This window comes from Bufo bufo, chromosome 5 (genome assembly GCF_905171765.1).
Source record: "Bufo bufo chromosome 5, aBufBuf1.1, whole genome shotgun sequence".
Classification (NCBI taxonomy): Eukaryota; Metazoa; Chordata; class Amphibia; order Anura; family Bufonidae; genus Bufo; species Bufo bufo.
Window position 1 is genome coordinate 35,865,512 of NC_053393.1, and position 18,548 is coordinate 35,884,059.

Consider the following 18,548-nt stretch of genomic DNA (forward strand, 5'->3'; position numbering starts at 1 on the left):
GTAGTGCGCTTAATGGTCTGAGAACAGTAGGTGCAGAGAGCAAACTCACCGGACCCCAGGGGCCGACCCTGAAATCTTTGCTAAATGTGCTCTGGGATTTGCTCCAGAGATTTCTCTAATAAAGTGATTTTTACCATCACAATAAGGGCTCATGCACACGACCGTGCCGTTTTTTGCGGTCCGCAAAAAATAGATGGCGCCCTTGTGCCTTCCGCAATTTGCGGAACGGAACAGGAGGCCCATTATAGAAATGCCTATTCTTGTCCGCAAAACCGACAAGAATACGACATAATTTCTGAGGGGCCACGGAACGGAGCAACGGATGCGGACAGCACACAGAGTGCTGTCCACATGTTTTGGGGACCCATTGAAATGAATGGTTTTGTATACGGAACGCAAAAAACGTTCGTGTGAACGAGCCCTAAGTGTTGTGTATTTGTCAGAGGGTCCTTTTTTTTTTGTGTGTGGCCCTTGACCCTGATATGGGAGCTCACTCGAAGATGGTGCTGCAACTGAAACAGACAGGGCAGAGTTCAAAGAAACTTTATTATAACATACAGGTGTAATGTGTACATACAGAGCTTGGCAGCTACAACTATAGGCACCAAAATTGGTGGTTACAGGCACACAGCTTGGCCGTTAGTTTTTGATGGGCACACAGCTCTGTAATTATAGTTTTTGAAAAGCACTCAGCTTGGTGGTTACAGTCTTTACTTCACACACAACGTGTGGGTTACGGTCTTTAATGGACACACAGCTTGGTGGTTATAGACTAGTCTCTAATGGGTATAGAGCTTGGTGGAGCAGGTGTAACGTGTACATACAGAGCTTGGCAGTCACAACTATAGGCACGAAACTTGGTGGTTAAGTCTTAAATGGGCACACAGCTTGGTGGTAACAGTTTTTGATGGGACACAACTTGGTGGTTACAGTTTTTGATGGGACACAACTTGGTGGTTACAGTTTTTGATGGGCACATATCTGGGGGTTAAAATGCAATTCCTCCACTGTTTTACGTTTTTTTTCCCCCACGGCGTTCAGCAAATCCTGCACTTGTGGCCCGTTGCTAATGGCAATCCCCAGCAAAATGCATACGGTGAAGGATGCCCGCGGCGAACCACAAGTACCACAATAGACATCCTACACAAGGTAACAAGTGCGGATGTGATAATTAATATAACAAAATAACAAATACAGGTGCACTCTGCAGTCTCACTAAACCCTCAAACTGATTTTAAAATTGAGAGATTAGTCAACATGTCCTACGGTGTAGAACATGTCTAAGCCCGGACACCACGCCAAGGTTTCTCAAGTAGCCCGGGACCTAACACTCTCCTACCTGAGCCGTATGGGCGATACCGGTGCCTGGGCTTAGACATGTTCTACACCGTAGGACATGTTGACTAATCTCTCAATTTTAAAATCAGTTTGAGGGTTTAGTGAGACTGCAGAGTGCACCTGTCTTTGTTATTTTTTGTTATATTGTGATACCCCATATGTATAGTTTTTTTTAGTGTAAAAATAAATGTAAAATTTGAAAGAAAAAAGAAAATTTTCACATCACCATACTCTGACCCCCATAACTTTTTTATACGTAGTTACATCTACTGAGCTGTGTGGGGGCTCGTTTTTTGTGGAACAATCTGTAGATTTTATTGATACCATTTGGGAGTGTGCATGACTTTTTGATCACATTTTATTTGATTTTTTGCGGTAAGAAACAATGAAAAAAATCGCAAATTTACGATTTTGACCCTTTTTTCCATTTGCCGCCAATAGTACGGGCATCTTTGGTCACGGTGATACCCATGATGTTTATATTTTTTGTTATTTACCCATTTATTTTTTTATTATACGAAAGGGGGTGTGATTTAAACTTTTATATTTTTAAAAAAAATGTAATACTGTATATTTTTAAAAAAAAAAACTTTTTTATAATAATTTTAAAGCTCGTATTTGAGCGTATAAAATCCATTTCTTAATTTTTAATTTTGAACAATCGTGGATTTTTAAAATGCATTTATTATAGACTATTGTTCATTTCCTATGTCGGCCAAAATAAGAATTGCAGCATGAACGCTGCTCCTAGAGGCGTTGCTCCTGCTCCTAGAGGCGTTGCTCCTGCTCCTAGAGGCGTTGCTCCTGCTCCTAGAGGCGTTGCTCCTGCTTCTAGAGGCGTTGCTCCTGCTCCTAGAGGCGTTGCTCCTGCTTCTAGAGGCGTTGCTCCTGCTTCTAGAGGCGTTGCTCCTGCTCCTGGAGGCGTTGCTCCTGCTCCTGGAGGCGTTGCTCCTGCTCCTAGAGGCGTTGCTCCTGCTCCTAGAGGCGTTGCTCCTGCTTCTAGAGGCGTTGCTCCTGCTTCTAGAGGCGTTGCTCCTGCTCCTAGAGGCGTTGCTCCTGCTCCTAGAGGCGTTGCTCCTGCTTCTAGAGGCGTTGCTCCTGCTCCTGGAGGCGTTGCTCCTGCTCCTGGAGGCGTTGCTCCTGCTCCTAGAGGCGTTGCTCCTGCTCCTAGAGGCGTTGCTCCTGCTCCTAGAGGCGTTGCTCCTGCTCCTAGAGGCTCCGTTCTCCCACCCCATATCCCCCCCTGCCATCCTTGATTGACAGGGCCAGGCAGCGTTCAGATTTTACGGTGGATTTCATTTCACGATGGGAGACAAGAACTGCGCTGTGGACGCAGAATCGCAGAAAAAGTGGAAAATCCGCAACAAACCCACGAGGGACAATAACATGCTGTGGACTCAAAAGTTGCAGCCTATCCGCTAGGGCTACACGGCGACATGCGGCGCACATTTATTGTAATGATAGTCAATGGTGCCGCGACTTGGATGGATTTTTCCGCATGTCACAGTGCGACAACACTGTCTATTGTTATAAGAATTGTTGCACGACTTTTCTGCGACAAGAAGTCTTGTCGATGTGTAGCCGTAGCCTAAGGCTGGGTTCACACCTTAGCGTTCCTACGCGCTGTAAAACGCTCAACAGGCAAAAACCAATGTTTCCCTATGGGCATGCTGTAAAACGCCCTGCGCCCCAAGAAGTACAGGAGCTTCTTTGGGGCGTATTGTCGCGTGTTCTCACCCAGAGACTTCAGCGGGAACGCGCCTAAATGGGCGTTTGCTTGTTTCTGCCCATTAAAAACGCCCGATACAAACGCCTGTAAAAAGCGCATATCGAATACGCTCAGGTCTGAACCCACGACACGTCGCAATGTAGTTGTGCCCATTTGTCGCCTCACATGTGGACGTGCTGTATCTTAGGACTTCGTGCACACACGTCAGAGCTGTAAAGCACACCTCTCTGTGGCCACAGACTCTGGGGAAGGGACCTGGGATGGTCAACACTTCGTCCCCATCTAATAAGGCGCTCTCTATTTGCCGCTCATGTAATGTCGCAGTCAGACGCACACTACTATATCATCCTGCACGGTTGTTACACGCGCATCCAGCGCCCTCTGCCGGACCTCTACAGTATAACCACGGCTGACGTCCGCAGCTCACACTCTTTTGGCCCGTCTCAGCCGACGTACTCCGCTCGTTGCCGTGGTGACAGAGCCGCTTCTTCCAGTTGTCGCTGGTCGTACACACAGGAGTGGAAGCGTTTTCCTCCGCAGCCATGGTGCTCAGTGAGTATCTGCCGCCTCTGTATAGTCCTCCATGTCCTGACCCTCCACGAGCTGCAGCAGTACAAGTCCCAGCAAGTGTTGTAAGACTCTTATGTCGCGGGGTATGCTGGGACTTGTAGTCCCCCGGTGGTTTCCTTCCTGTGGCTGTATTCTCGGTGCACACTGGGAGTTGTAGTTCCACACCTCCTGGTGCTTACTGTTTGGAGACCGCTCAGTTGTCTGATGTAGGAAGGTTATTTACCTCTCACAGGATGGGGGGTACGCGTCTGATTAGTGGGGGCCCGTGCTCCATTCACCTCTATGGGGCATGAGCAAGAGAAGGGCAGAGCTGCAGTGTAAAGCATGAGAGAGAGAAGGACAGAGCTGCAGTGTAAAGCATGAGACAGAAGGACCGAGCAAGCAGAGCTGCAGTGTAAAGCATGAGGGAGAGAAGGACAGAGCTGCAGTGTAAAGCATGAGACAGAGAAGGACCGAGCAAGCAGAGCTGCAGTGTAAAGCATGAGAGAGAGAGAGAGAAGGACAGAGCTGCAGTGTAAAGCATGAGAGAGAGAGAGAGAGAGAGAGAGAAGGACAGAGCAAGTAGAGCTGCAGTGTAAAGCATGGGAAAGAGAAGGACAGAGCAATCGGAGCTGCAGTGTAAAGCATGAGAGAGAAGGACAGAGCAAGTAGAGCTGCAGTGTAAAGCATGATATAGAGAGATCAGAACAAGCATGCTGTTTTGTTACCTTACCTCCTAAAAAAATGGTATAAAAAGTGATGAAGATGTAGAAGTACCCAAAATAGTACCAAAAAAAGCTGCAGCCCATCCCACAGAACACAAGCCCTCACACTGCCGCCTTGAAAATAATAATAATAATAAAAAAGTTCTGAGCATTAGAAAAATGATTTTAATGAAAAAAAAAGTTCTTTTATGATACAAATGTAGTAAAAAATGAAGTAAACCCATATAAATGTGGTATCTTCATGTCCATATGGATCCGCAGAATACAATGATCACACCCTGTATACCGCACGGTGACCCGATAGTATTACAATGTACCGTACCCCGAATCCCGAAGGGTTCTCCGGCTCCTGATATTGATGAGCGGCGCTGGTACGAGCGCGGCCTTCTCTTCACGGTCTATCTGCTCCACATTGCAGCGGTGAGCAGCGTGATGACAAGAGCCGCGTACAAGTGCGCACTACAGAGCCGTTTACAAGTGCGCACTGCAGAGCCGTTTACAAGTGCGCACTGCAGAGCCGTATACAAGTGCGCACTGCAGAGCCGTTTACAAGTGCGCACTACAGAGCCGTTTACAAGTGCGCACTGCAGAGCCGTTTACAAGTGCGCACTGCAGAGCCGTATACAAGTGCGCACTGCAGAGCCGCGTACAAGTGCGCACTGCAGAGCCGCGTACAAGTGCGCACTTCAGAGCCGCGTACAAGTGCGCACTACAGAGCCGCGTACAAGTGAGCACTACAGAGCCGCGTACAAGTGCGCACTACAGAGCCGCGTACAAGTGCGCACTGCAGAGCCGCGTACAAGTGAGCACTGCAGAGCCGCGTACAAGTGCGCACTACAGAGCCGCGTACAAGTGAGCACTGCAGAGCCGCGTACAAGTGAGCACTGCAGAGCCGCGTACAAGTGCGCACTGCAGAGCCGCGTACAAGTGCGCACTACAGAGCCGCGTACAAGTGCGCACTACAGAGCCGTGAGCACTGCAGAGCCGTGTACAAGTGCGCACTGCAGAGCCGTTTACAAGTGCGCACTACAGAGCCGTGTACAAGTGCGCACTGCAGAGCGGTATACAAGTGCGCACTGCAGAGCCGCGTACAAGTGCGCACTTCAGAGCCGCGTACAAGTGCGCACTACAGAGCCGCGTACAAGTGCGCACTGCAGAGCCGCGTACAAGTGCGCACTGCAGAGCCGCGTACAAGTGCGCACTGCAGAGCCGCGTACAAGTGCGCACTACAGAGCCGCGTACAAGTGAGCACTGCAGAGCCGCGTACAAGTGAGCACTGCAGAGCCGCGTACAAGTGAGCACTACAGAGCCGCGTACAAGTGAGCACTGCAGAGCCGCGTACAAGTGCGCACTACAGAGCCGCGTACAAGTGAGCACTGCAGAGCCGCGTACAAGTGAGCACTGCAGAGCCGCGTACAAGTGAGCACTGCAGAGCCGCGTACAAGTGCGCACTGCAGAGCCGCGTACAAGTGCGCACTACAGAGCCGCGTACAAGTGCGCACTACAGAGCCGTGAGCACTGCAGAGCCGCGTACAAGTGCGCACTACAGAGCCGTGTACAAGTGCGCACTGCAGAGCCGTTTACAAGTGCGCACTGCAGAGCCGTGTACAAGTGCGCACTGCAGAGCTGTATACAAGTGCGCACTACAGAGCCGCGTACAAGTGCGCACTGCAGAGCCGCGTACAAGTGCGCACTGCAGAGCCGCGTACAAGTGCGCACTGCAGAGCCGCGTACAAGTGAGCACTGCAGAGCCGCGTACAAGTGCGCACTACAGAGCCGCGTACAAGTGAGCACTGCAGAGCCGCGTACAAGTGAGCACTGCAGAGCCGCGTACAAGTGAGCACTGCAGAGCCGCGTACAAGTGAGCACTACAGAGCCGCGTACAAGTGAGCACTACAGAGCCGCGTACAAGTGCGCACTACAGAGCCGCGTACAAGTGCGCACTACAGAGCCGTGAGCACTGCAGAGCCGCGTACAAGTGCGCACTACAGAGCCGCGTACAAGTGCGCACTACAGAGCCGCGTACAAGTGCGCACTACAGAGCCGCGTACAAGTGCGCACTACAGAGCCGCGTACAAGTGCGCACTACAGAGCAGCGTACAAGTGCGCACTACAGAGCCGCGTACAAGTGCGCACTGCAGAGCCGTTTACAAGTGAGCACTGCAGAGCCGCGTACAAGTGAGCACTGCAGAGCCGCGTACAAGTGAGCACTGCAGAGCCGCGTACAAGTGCGCACTGCAGAGCCGCGTACAAGTGCGCACTGCAGAGCCGCGTACAAGTGCGCACTGCAGAGCCGCGTACAAGTGCGCACTGCAGAGCCGCGTACAAGTGCGCACTGCAGAGCCGCCCATAGAATTACCTGATCATTGCTGCCATGTCGACGGCGGGCAGGTAAACCATGAAGAGACGCCGCCGATCTGATATTGATGACCGATCCTAGATGATCAATATTAAAAAAGCGGACAACAAAAATGTATTATAATTGGGACATGAGAACAAAACATGTTCACAGTAATATGTAGTTTTAGCTAAAGAGTTGGGGCTCACACACACGGCTGTGCCCGTACTGCGGCCCACAAACGGCGGGTCCACAGTATGCATCACATATGTGGACCCATTCACTGGTATGGGTGCACCATCCGGAAGGCGCCTCCCTGGGGTTTCTCCGCATGCACTACTGTTTTGCGGTGCGGACGGATCACGGACCCATTCAAGTTGAATGGACCTGGATCCATCTGCTGAATCCGCACGGATGTTGCCCGTGCATTGGGGACCGCAATTTTCTGATTTCAGTGGGCTCTCACTTCTACCTTTTGTGGTATTAACAAGTTGAACTTCGCAGTGCTGGCGTGCGCTGCAGGGGGGGTGAGTCCGACGAGACCCGTGGCCGCACTCTCCCCCACCTCCTGCCCATGACTGGCAGCTTTCTTTCATGTTACACATCAGAAAAAAAAAACGGAGGGCGAGGCCACCAGTCTCATTGGACTCATCTCTGTCTCGCAGCCCTGGTGCGTGCTGCGCTGCTCACCGTGAGAGTACTGCAGAAGCACTGAAGGCTAGCCCAGAAGTGACAGCCTGCGAAATCAGCGTGTCTGTCACTATGTTACGGTGCAGCCTAGTAGAGGTGACAGGTTCCCTTTAAATACCCGGATAACCCCTTTAAACACCTCTGGGGTGTTGTATTTTGAAGCTTTTCCACTGTAACTGGGGCGTCCAAAGGACCCCCAGCTGCAAGGGAAAACTGCCCTGTGTGGGGGGCATTGTACACAGGCAATGCTGATCAGGGTCTGCCAAGACCCAGCAGCTCTGATCTGCCTGAAACACCCAGTGATCATGTGATCGACGCGTCCAATAGAGGAAGGGGCTCATCGAGCAAAGGAATAGACAGTAGTGGTAATGAACCTCTCCTGTCACCCGACTGTATATATGACTTTTTTGGGGTAGCGACGCAAATCTTAGTCCCACTGACTAAAAGATGCGACCAGTTTATTGCATCGTCTGCGGCTCTTTAGCTGTCGGCATATATACTGTATATACCAGATAGAATGACCCCCGGTTATTACGTCTACTCCACAGTCACTGAAGACTTGATCCGAAGACGCGCCGAACACAACAACTGCGAGATCTTCTCCTTGGAAGAAATCTCCCTTCACCAGCAAGACGTGGAGAGGATCGAGCACCTGGACAAATGGTGCAGAGAGCTGAAAATCCTCTACCTCCAGAACAACCTCATCCCCAAAATAGGTAGGTGCATTGCACAAGGGGTCGCTGCGCTGCAGGACTACAAATCCCAGCCTGTCTGCTGCTTTCTTAAATAAAGCTGATCTGCCGCATTGAATACGATGTCACGTCCCTGCTGTCCATGGGCAGGGGGCGGTTCCTCTAAGTGATTGACAGCCTTCCCTGCTTATGATGGGGTCTGACCACTGGGGCCCCATCTATCCTAAGGCCTCATACACACACGACCGTATGTATTTTGCGGTCCACAAAAAAAACCTCATGTAAAATAAAAGTTGCTCCTGTCTGAGGATTTGCTTTTTGTTCTGCAGAAAATGTCGGCCGACTGAAGAAACTGGAGTATCTGAATTTAGCCCTGAACAACATTGAGAAGATTGAAAATCTAGAAGGTATGTGCATCTCTACTGCAGCCACCACGGGGTTAAAAGGGATGTATCTCCTGTACTACTCCAGCCAACATAGGGTTAAAGGGTATGCATCTCCTGTACTATTTCAGCCACCATTGGGTTAAGGGGGTGTATCTCCTGTACTACTGCAGCCACCACGGGGTTAAAGGGGATATTTCTCCTATACTATTTCAGCCACCATAGGGTTAAAGGGGATACATCGCCTATACTACTGCAGCCACCACAGGGTTAAAGGGGATGCATCTCCTATACTACTGCAGCCACCACGGGGTTAAAGGGGATATTTTTCCTATACTATTTCAGCCACCATAGGGTTAAAGGGGATACATCTCCTGTACTACTGCAGCCACCACGGGGTTAAAGGGGATGTATCTCCTATACTACTACAGCCACCATGGGGTTAAAGGGGATGCATCTCCTATACTACTGCAGCCACCACGGGGTTAAAGGGGATGCATCTCCTATACTACTGCAGCCACCACGGGGTTAAAGGGGATGCATCTCCTATACTACTGCAGCCACCACGGGGTTAAAGGAGATGCATCTCCTATACTACTGCAGCCACCACGGGGTTAAAGGGGATGCATCTCCTATACTACTGCAGCCACCACGGGGTTAAAGGGGATGCATCTCCTATACTACTGCAGCCACCACGGGGTTAAAGGGGATGTATCTCCTATACTGTATTTTATTATCTGTTTCGAACCAAACAGTGACCACATCCTTTTGTATCTCTTTTTATTTTATGATGATAGATTTTTTTTATTCCATTTTCCGTTTTTTCCATTTTCTTGTAAGGGCGGCCATCTTGTCTGAGCAGCTTAGCAGTTCAGATATTTGCTTTACAGCAGCCACTTGGACCATAGGAGACTGTTGTCTGGAGATGACTCGGTGATTTGTGGGCATGCTCTGAGACCTCTGCAGAGGTCATTGTGCAGGGAGGGGGAGGAGGTGAGCTGTGGCAGCACCTCCTGTGTGACCTCTACAGGACAGGCAGTGCCCCTCTATCACAATCCCTCAGCATGGCCACTGATGGAGGGGCACGAGACTGGACCAGTCCATCCACAGCCTTGCTGAGTCCCTGAGTAAGCTATACTAAACAAGGGGGCGCCGCTTATCATCGGTGAACTTTGGGGCTCCTCATGTGCAGATATCATGATATGAGTAAGTGGCCTCTCACACTTTTGAAAAGAATGAGAAAAGGGGCCATAGAATTAAAGGGGCAGGCGGTCTTCACGGAGGGAGTCCTGTCCCTATTACCCACAGTGGAGACCTGCTGCACGGTCAGACTAGTATCACACATTCACCATGAGTGAGAAGTATGACTGGGTGCCCCACAGTACTTACCTCTGAAGGGTGACCCTACTATGTGTAACCTCTGTGTTTCCGTCCATCAGGCTGTGAATCTCTACAGAAGCTCGACTTGACAGTGAACTTTGTGGGGGAGGTGTCCACTGTCCAGAGCCTTAAACACAACCTGCACCTGCGAGAACTCTACCTGGTCGGGAACCCCTGTGCACAGTATGAAGGCTACAGGAAATACGTGGTGGCTACACTCCCCCAGCTGAAGGTACTGCACTGTAAAGTGTTACGGCAGTTATATCCTTCTGTATAGAGGCAGTATTATAGTAGTTATATTCTTGTACATAGGAGGCAGTATTATAGTAGTTATATTCTTGTACATAGGAGCAGTATTATAGTAGTTATATTCTTGTACATAGGAGGCAGTATTATAGTAGTTATATTCTTGTACATAGGAGCAGTATTATAGTAGTTATATTCTTGTACATAGGAGGCAGTATTATAGTAGTTATATTCTTGTACATAGGAGGCAGTATTATAGTAGTTATGTTCTTGTACATAGGAGCAGTATTATAGTAGTTATATTCTTGTACATAGGAGCAGTATTATAGTAGTTATATTCTTGTACATAGGAGGCAGTATTATAGTAGTTATATTCTTGTACATAGGAGCAGTATTATAGTAGTTATATTCTTGTACATAGGAGCAGTATTATAGCAGTTATATTCTTGTACATAGGAGCAGTATTATAGTAGTTATATTCTTGTACATAGGAGGCAGTATTATAGTAGTTATATTCTTGTACATAGGAGGCAGTATTATAGTAGTTATGTTCTTGTACATAGGAGCAGTATTATAGTAGTTATATTCTTGTACATAGGAGCAGTATTATAGTAGTTATATTCTTGTACATAGGAGCAGTATTATAGTAGTTATATTCTTGTACATAGGAGCAGTATTATAGTAGTTATATTCTTGTACATAGGAGCAGTATTATAGTAGTTATATTCTTGTACATAGGAGCAGTATTATAGTAGTTATGTTCTTGTACATAGGAGGCAGTATTATAGTAATTATATTCTTGTACATAGGAGGCAGTATTATAGTAGTTATATTCTTGTACATAGGAGCAGTATTATAGTAGTTATATTCTTGTACATAGGAGCAGTATTATAGTAGTTATATTCTTGTACATAGGAGCAGTATTATAGTAGTTATATTCTTGTACACAGGAGCAGTATTATAGTAGTTATGTTCTTGTACATAGGAGGCAGTATTATAGTAATTATATTCTTGTACATAGGAGGCAGTATTATAGTAGTTATATTCTTGTACATAGGAGCAGTATTATAGTAGTTATATTCATGTACATAGGAGGCAGTATTATAGTAGTTATATTCTTGTACATAGGAGGCAGTATTATAGTAATTATATTCTTGTACATAGGAGGCAGTATTATAGTAGTTATATTCTTGTACATAGGAGCAGTATTATAGTAGTTATATTCTTGTACACAGGAGCAGTATTATAGTAGTTATATTCTTGTACACAGGAGCAGTATTATAGTAGTTATATTCTTGTACATCGGAGCAGTATTATAGTAATTATATTCTTGTACATAGGAGCAGTATTATAGTAGTTATATTCTTGTACATAGGAGCAGTATTATAGTAGTTATATTCTTGTACATAGGAGACAGTATTATAGTAGTTATATTCTTGTACATAGGAGCAGTATTATAGCAGTTATATTCTTGTACATAGGAGCAGTATTATAGTAGTTATATTCTTGTACATAGGAGCAGTATTATAGTAGTTATATTCTTGTACATAGGAGACAGTATTATAGTAGTTATATTCTTGTACATAGGAGCAGTATTATAGCAGTTATATTCTTGTACATAGGAGCAGTATTATAGTAGTTATATTCTTGTACATAGGAGCAGTATTATAGTAGTTATATTCTTGTACATAGGAGCAGTATTATAGTAGTTATGTTCTTGTACATAGGAGGCAGTATTATAGTAATTATATTCTTGTACATAGGAGGCAGTATTATAGTAGTTATATTCTTGTACATAGGAGCAGTATTATAGTAGTTATATTCTTGTACATAGGAGCAGTATTATAGTAGTTATATTCTTGTACACAGGAGCAGTATTATAGTAGTTATGTTCTTGTACATAGGAGGCAGTATTATAGTAATTATGTTCTTGTACATAGGAGCAGTATTATAGTAGTTATATTCATGTACATAGGAGGCAGTATTATAGTAGTTATATTCTTGTACATAGGAGGCAGTATTATAGTAATTATATTCTTGTACATAGGAGGCAGTATTATAGTAGTTATATTCTTGTACATAGGAGCAGTATTATAGTAGTTATATTCTTGTACACAGGAGCAGTATTATAGTAGTTATATTCTTGTACACAGGAGCAGTATTATAGTAGTTATATTCTTGTACATCGGAGCAGTATTATAGTAGTTATATTCTTGTACATATGAGCAGTATTATAGTAGTTATATTCTTGTACATAGGAGGCAGTATTATAGTAGTTATATTCTTGTACATAGGAGCAGTATTATAGTAGTTATATTCTTGTACATAGGAGCAGTATTATAGTAGTTATATTCCTGTACATAGGAGGCAGTATTATAGTAGTTATATTCTTGTACATAGGAGCAGTATTATAGTAGTTATATTCTTGTACATAGGAGGCAGTATTATAGTAGTTATATTCTTGTATATAGGAGGCAGTATTATAGTAGTTATATTCTTGTACATAGGAGCAGTATTATAGTAGTTATATTCTTGTACATAGGAGGCAGTATTATAGTAGTTATATTCTTATACATAGGAGCAGTATTATAGTAGTTATATTCCTGTACATAGGAGCACTATTATAGTAGTTATATTCTTGTACATAGGAGCAGTATTATAGTAGTTATATTCTTGTACATAGGAGGCAGTATTATAGTAATTATATTCTTGTACATAGGAGGCAGTATTATAGTAGTTATATTCTTGTACACAGGAGCAGTATTATAGTAGTTATATTCTTGTACACAGGAGCAGTATTATAGTAGTTATATTCTTGTACACAGGAGCAGTATTATAGTAGTTATATTCTTGTACATCGGAGCAGTATTATAGTAGTTATATTCTTGTACATATGAGCAGTATTATAGTAGTTATATTCTTGTACATTGGAGGCAGTATTATAGTAGTTATATTCTTGTACATAGGAGCAGTATTATAGTAGTTATATTCTTGTACATATGAGCAGTATTATAGTAGTTATATTCTTGTACATAGGAGGCAGTATTATAGTAGTTATATTCTTGTACATAGGAGCAGTATTATAGTAGTTATATTCTTGTACATAGGAGGCAGTATTATAGTAGTTATATTCTTGTACACAGGAGCAGTATTATAGTAGTTATATTCTTGTACACAGGAGCAGTATTATAGTAGTTATATTCTTGTACATCGGAGCAGTATTATAGTAATTATATTCTTGTACATAGGAGCAGTATTATAGTAGTTATATTCTTGTATATAGGAGGCAGTATTATAGTAGTTATATTCTTGTACATAGGAGCAGTATTATAGTAGTTATATTCTTGTACATAGGAGGCAGTATTATAGTAGTTATATTCTTATACATAGGAGCAGTATTATAGTAGTTATATTCTTGTACATAGGAGCACTATTATAGTAGTTATATTCATGTACATAGGAGCAGTATTATAGTAGTTATATTCTTGTACATAGGAGGCAGTATTATAGTAGTTATATTCATGTACATAGGAGGCAGTATTATAGTAGTTATATTCTTATACATAGGAGCAGTATTATAATAGTTATATTCTTGTACATAGGAGCAGTATTATAGCAGTTATATTCTTGTACATAGGAGCAGTATTATAGCAGTTATATTCTTATACATAGGAGCAGTATTATAGCAGTTATATTCTTGTACATAGGAGCAGTATTATAGTAGTTATATTCTTATACATAGGAGCAGTATTATAGTAGTTATATTCTTGTACATAGGAGCACTATTATAGTAGTTATATTCATGTACATAGGAGCAGTATTATAGCAGTTATATTCTTGTACATAGGAGCAGTATTATAGTAGTTATATTCTTGTACATAGGAGCAGTATTATAGTAGTTATATACTTGTACATAGGAGCAGTATTATAGTAGTTATATTCTTGTACATAGAAGCAGTATTATAGTAGTTATATTCTTGTACATAGGAGCAGTATTATAGTAGTTATATACTTGTACATAGGAGCAGTATTATAGTAGTTATATTCTTGTACATAGAAGCAGTATTATAGTAGTTATATTCTTGTACATAGGAGCAGTATTATAGTAGTTATATTCTTGTACATAGGAGCAGTATTATAGTAGTTATATTCTTGTACATAGGAGCAGTATTATAGTAGTTATATTCATGTACATAGGAGGCAGTATTATAGTAGTTATATTCTTGTCCATAGGAGCAGTATTATAGTAGCTATATTCTTGTACATAGGAGTAGTATTATAGTAGTTATATTCTTGTACATAGAAGCAGTATTATAGTAGTTATATTCTTGTACATAGGAGCAGTATTATAGTAGTTATATTCCTGTACATAGGAGCAGTATTATAGTAGTTATATTCATGTACATAGGAGGCAGTATTATAGTAGTTATATTCTTGTACATAGGAGCAGTATTATAGTAGTTATATTCTTGTACATAGGAGTAGTATTATAGTAGTTATATTCTTGTACATAGGAGCAGTATTATAGTAGTTATATTCTTGTACATAGGAGGCAGTATTATAGTAGTTATATTCTTGTACATAGGAGCAGTATTATAGTAGTTATATTCTTGTACATAGGAGCAGTATTATAGTAGTTATATTCTTGTACATAGGAGCAGTGTTATAGTAGTTATATTCTTGTACATAGGAGCAGTATTATAGTAGTTATATTCTTGTACATAGGAGCAGTATTATAGTAGTTATATTCTTGTACATAGGAGACAGTATTATAATAGTTATATTCTTGTACATAGGAGCAGTATTATAGTAGTTATATTCTTGTACATAGGAGCAGTATTATAGTAGTTATATTCTTGTACATAGGAGCAGTATTATAGTAGTTATATTCTTGTACATAGGAGCAGTATTATAGTAGTTATATTCTTGTATATAGAAGCAGTATTATAGTAGTTATATTCTTGTACACAGGAGCAGTATAATAGTAGTTATATTCTTGTACATAGGGGCAGTATTATAGTAGTTATATTCTTGTACATTGAACTTTGCAATCTAGCAAGAAGAAGTTGGGTCCCTGTGGAAAAGGTATAATTGTTTTGTTGTGGCTTCTGTCATCTCTGCCTATTATTATTATTTATTATTAAAGCACCGTTCATTTCATGGCGCTGTACGTATGATAAGCGGTGCACATACATAATGAGAAACAGGACCCTTCCTGAAAACTTGCACACTACAAGATGACTAATGATATTCCTAATTCAGATTACACTGGAAGACTGTAAGAAATGACACAATTTGATGTCCCTTATGGAGGAGGGACATATTATAGATCATAAATACATACAAACCTAAGTAAACAATAAAGTACAAATAAAGAACAAAAAAAACACGCTAATTCAGTCTGTCGCCTAAACGCCCTGCGTTCACCCCACCTAGACTGTACATGTTATGTATCAAAAACAGAATAAGGAACCCATTTTGATACATTTTTAGGGGGTCAATTATTATTAGATATACTCCAATTTTTGGCGTATATCTGTCCCAGATTCGGTCGCAAAGTAGACTTGTTGTCCGAATCCAAAACTTTTCCCGCTTACACCAGGTCTAAAAAAAAGGGGCGTGGCAAGGAAAGGGGCGGGCCAGCCGGCCCATCTCACTTACCATTTTCTGTGCTTTTTTTTTTTTTTTAGGCATAGAAAATAATCTAAATCTCTGTCAGCAGGGGAAGTAGTGTAGATTTAGGCCGGTGGTGGATGCGCCAAAGCAATGCCCCTACATAACTTGCATCATGCGCCACGTCTACTACGCCGGTCTTAATAAATGACCCCTTTTAGTGTCTATTTGTAAATTAAAGAAAAAAAAAAAAGTTTGTGTGTAGAGTTTCTTCCTAATAAAGAACACATATGCAAAGAAAAGATATTTTAACAGCCCGGCATATCATCAAATACCGCGTAAACGTGTCCAGCCGTTCAGGACTGAAAGGGGTTAATGCTAGAGTGTAGATTAGATTTCTGCTGTGATTTTGTGGCAGCCAAGACTGTGACATTGTTTTGTCTTGAAGTGGCTGGACGGGAAGGAGATAGAGCGCTCGGAGCGGATCCAGGCCCTGCAGGATTACCCTCAAGTGCAGCAGCAAATTAAAGAAGAAGAGGAGGCTTATCTGCTGAGGAGGGCCCGGGAGAGGCGCGAGGCGCAGAACAAATCCTGCACACAGCAGAGCACCGGCAGAAATCCTGGCTTCGATGGTCGCTGGTACACTGACATCAATAACACCTTGTACGTGCAACAGGTTCTGTCCTATCAGCCTATGGGGGAAGGGGGATTCTTACCATATTGTTGCTACTGCAGAAAGTGAAATGTAAATGGAGATTACGAGGTAAGGATTTTTGTATTGAGCACAGCATGATATAACAAGATCTTCCAGTGCTACAGTCACACCTATTACACCAGCCCTGGTCCATGCTGATACTAGGCATAGCGCCAGCACCACGAGAGGATACCCAACATCACATAGCTGGTACGTTATTACATGCAAAGTGCGCCTTCCCTATTAGAAAGGTTTATATAGCCATAGAACGGTTTTGGGTTCCCCGCCTTAAAGGAGCACTCCCCGCAGAAGGGATCCAGTATGCTATGGAGGCAAGGTATGACAAAGAAATTCAGCTTAAAAAGACCTTTGTCGGAGTGTTCCTTTAATTTAGGTTTAGAAAAATCGGATCAGTACCATTGTAGGCTGTGCTGAGAACCTAGATGGCATAGGGCTGCCAGGTGCTGTTTTCCTTCTCTTCTGTCAGCATAGTGCCAGTCTGGTACCAAGTCACGTCTGCCAGTCTACACTGCCTAACAACATTGGGCTTGTCAGACACAGTGTCCCTAGCAACCAGTCTGTCTGAGAGAACTCAAAAACATATCCAGTGAATAGAAGATGTATATGAAGATTGAGATCCCTCAGTGGTTGATACTAGGGCTGCAGTAAACGATTATTTCAGTAATCGAGTATTCTATCGATTATTGTTTACGATTAATCGAGTAATCTAATAATAAGAAAAAATTTATTAATAGACTGTTTTACTTTATAAAAACTCATCAGTCCCCAACACCCTTCGTTCCCCCCCTGTGCGATCATCAGTTCCCACAGTGCCATCAGCTTCCCTCCCCACCCCAGTGCTATCAGCTCCGTTCCCCCAGTGCCTTAGCCCCTCCATGCCATCCATTGCCATGTCCCCCACTCCCCCAGTGCCATCAGATCAGCCCTTCCATGTCCCCCAGTGCCATCAGATCAGCCCCTCCATGTCCCCCAGTGCCATCAGATCAGCCCCTCCATGTCCCCCAGTGCCATCGGATCAGCCCCTCCATGTCCCCCAGTGCCATCAGATCAGCCCCTCCATGTCCCCCAGTGCCATCAGATCAGCCCCTCCATGTCCCCCAGTGCCATCGGATCAGCCCCTCCATGTCCCCCAGTGCCATCAGATCAGCCCCTCCATGTCCCCCAGTGCCATCAGATCAGCCCTTCCATGTCCCCCAGTGCCATCAGATCAGCCCTTCCATGTCCCCCAGTGCCATCAGATCAGCCCTTCCATGTCCCCCAGTGCCATCAGATCAGCCCCTCCATGTCCCCCAGTGCCATCAGATCAGCCCCTCCATGTCCCCCAGTGCCATCAGATCAGCCCCTCCATGTCCCCCAGTGCCATCAGATCAGCCCTTCCATGTCCCCCAGTGCCATCAGATCAGCCCCTCCATGTCCCCCAGTGCCATCAGATCAGCCCCTCCATGTCCCCCAGTGCCATCAGATCAGCCCTTCCATGTCCCCCAGTGCCATCAGATCAGCCCCTCCATGTCCCCCAGTGCCATCAGATCAGCCCCTCCATGTCCCCCAGTTCCTTCAGATCAGCCCTTCCATGTCCCCCAGTGCCATCAGATCAGCCCCTCCATGTCCCCCAGTGCCATCAGATCAGCCCTTCCATGTCCCCCAGTGCCATCAGATCAGCCCTTCCATGTCCCCCAGTGCCGTCGGATCAGCCCCTCCATGTCCCCCAGTGCCGTCGGATCAGCCCCTCCATGTCCCCCAGTGCTGTCGGATCAGCCCCTCCATGTCCCCCAGTGCCGTCGGATCAGCCCCTCCATGTCCCCCACTGCCGGCTGTCCCCCTTCAGTGCCATGTCCCCAGCTCCAGTGAAATAAAATACTTACCTTTCCTGTAGGGGCGCCGCTCCACAGCTCCTTCCTCTTCTCCTCGCGCTGATCCTGACGTCACACAGCGTCGGGTCATAGTGCGCGCTTAAGTGCACTATGACTTGACGGTGTGTCAGGATCCAGTGCAGCGCGGTACGGGCCGGTGGGTGACCACGGAGCGGTAAGTAATAGCAAGAGCTTCACTCCCGCTCCGTGGTCACATGACACAAACAAATCCTCGAAGCCAAAAATTGGCATCGAGGATTTTTTGGTGTCGAATTACTCGATTCAATCGAGTAATGGTTT

The 18,548-nt window shown here is 44.5% G+C and overlaps 1 protein-coding gene across 2 annotated transcripts in view; it reads left to right on the forward strand.

Annotated features, from left to right (window-relative positions):
* The first annotated feature begins 3,549 nt into the window (after positions 1-3,549).
* Positions 3,550-18,548, forward strand: part of DNAAF11 (dynein axonemal assembly factor 11) — a 59,045-nt gene continuing 44,046 nt past the window's right edge. For both annotated transcript variants that reach the window (XM_040432381.1, XM_040432382.1), the window contains exons 1-5: positions 3,550-3,619; positions 7,918-8,085; positions 8,391-8,468; positions 9,884-10,056; positions 16,132-16,346. In XM_040432381.1, coding sequence (XP_040288315.1) covers positions 3,610-3,619; positions 7,918-8,085; positions 8,391-8,468; positions 9,884-10,056; positions 16,132-16,346 — 644 coding nt within the window. In that variant the 5' untranslated portion in view covers positions 3,550-3,609. The remainder of the gene's footprint in view (positions 3,620-7,917; positions 8,086-8,390; positions 8,469-9,883; positions 10,057-16,131; positions 16,347-18,548) is intronic.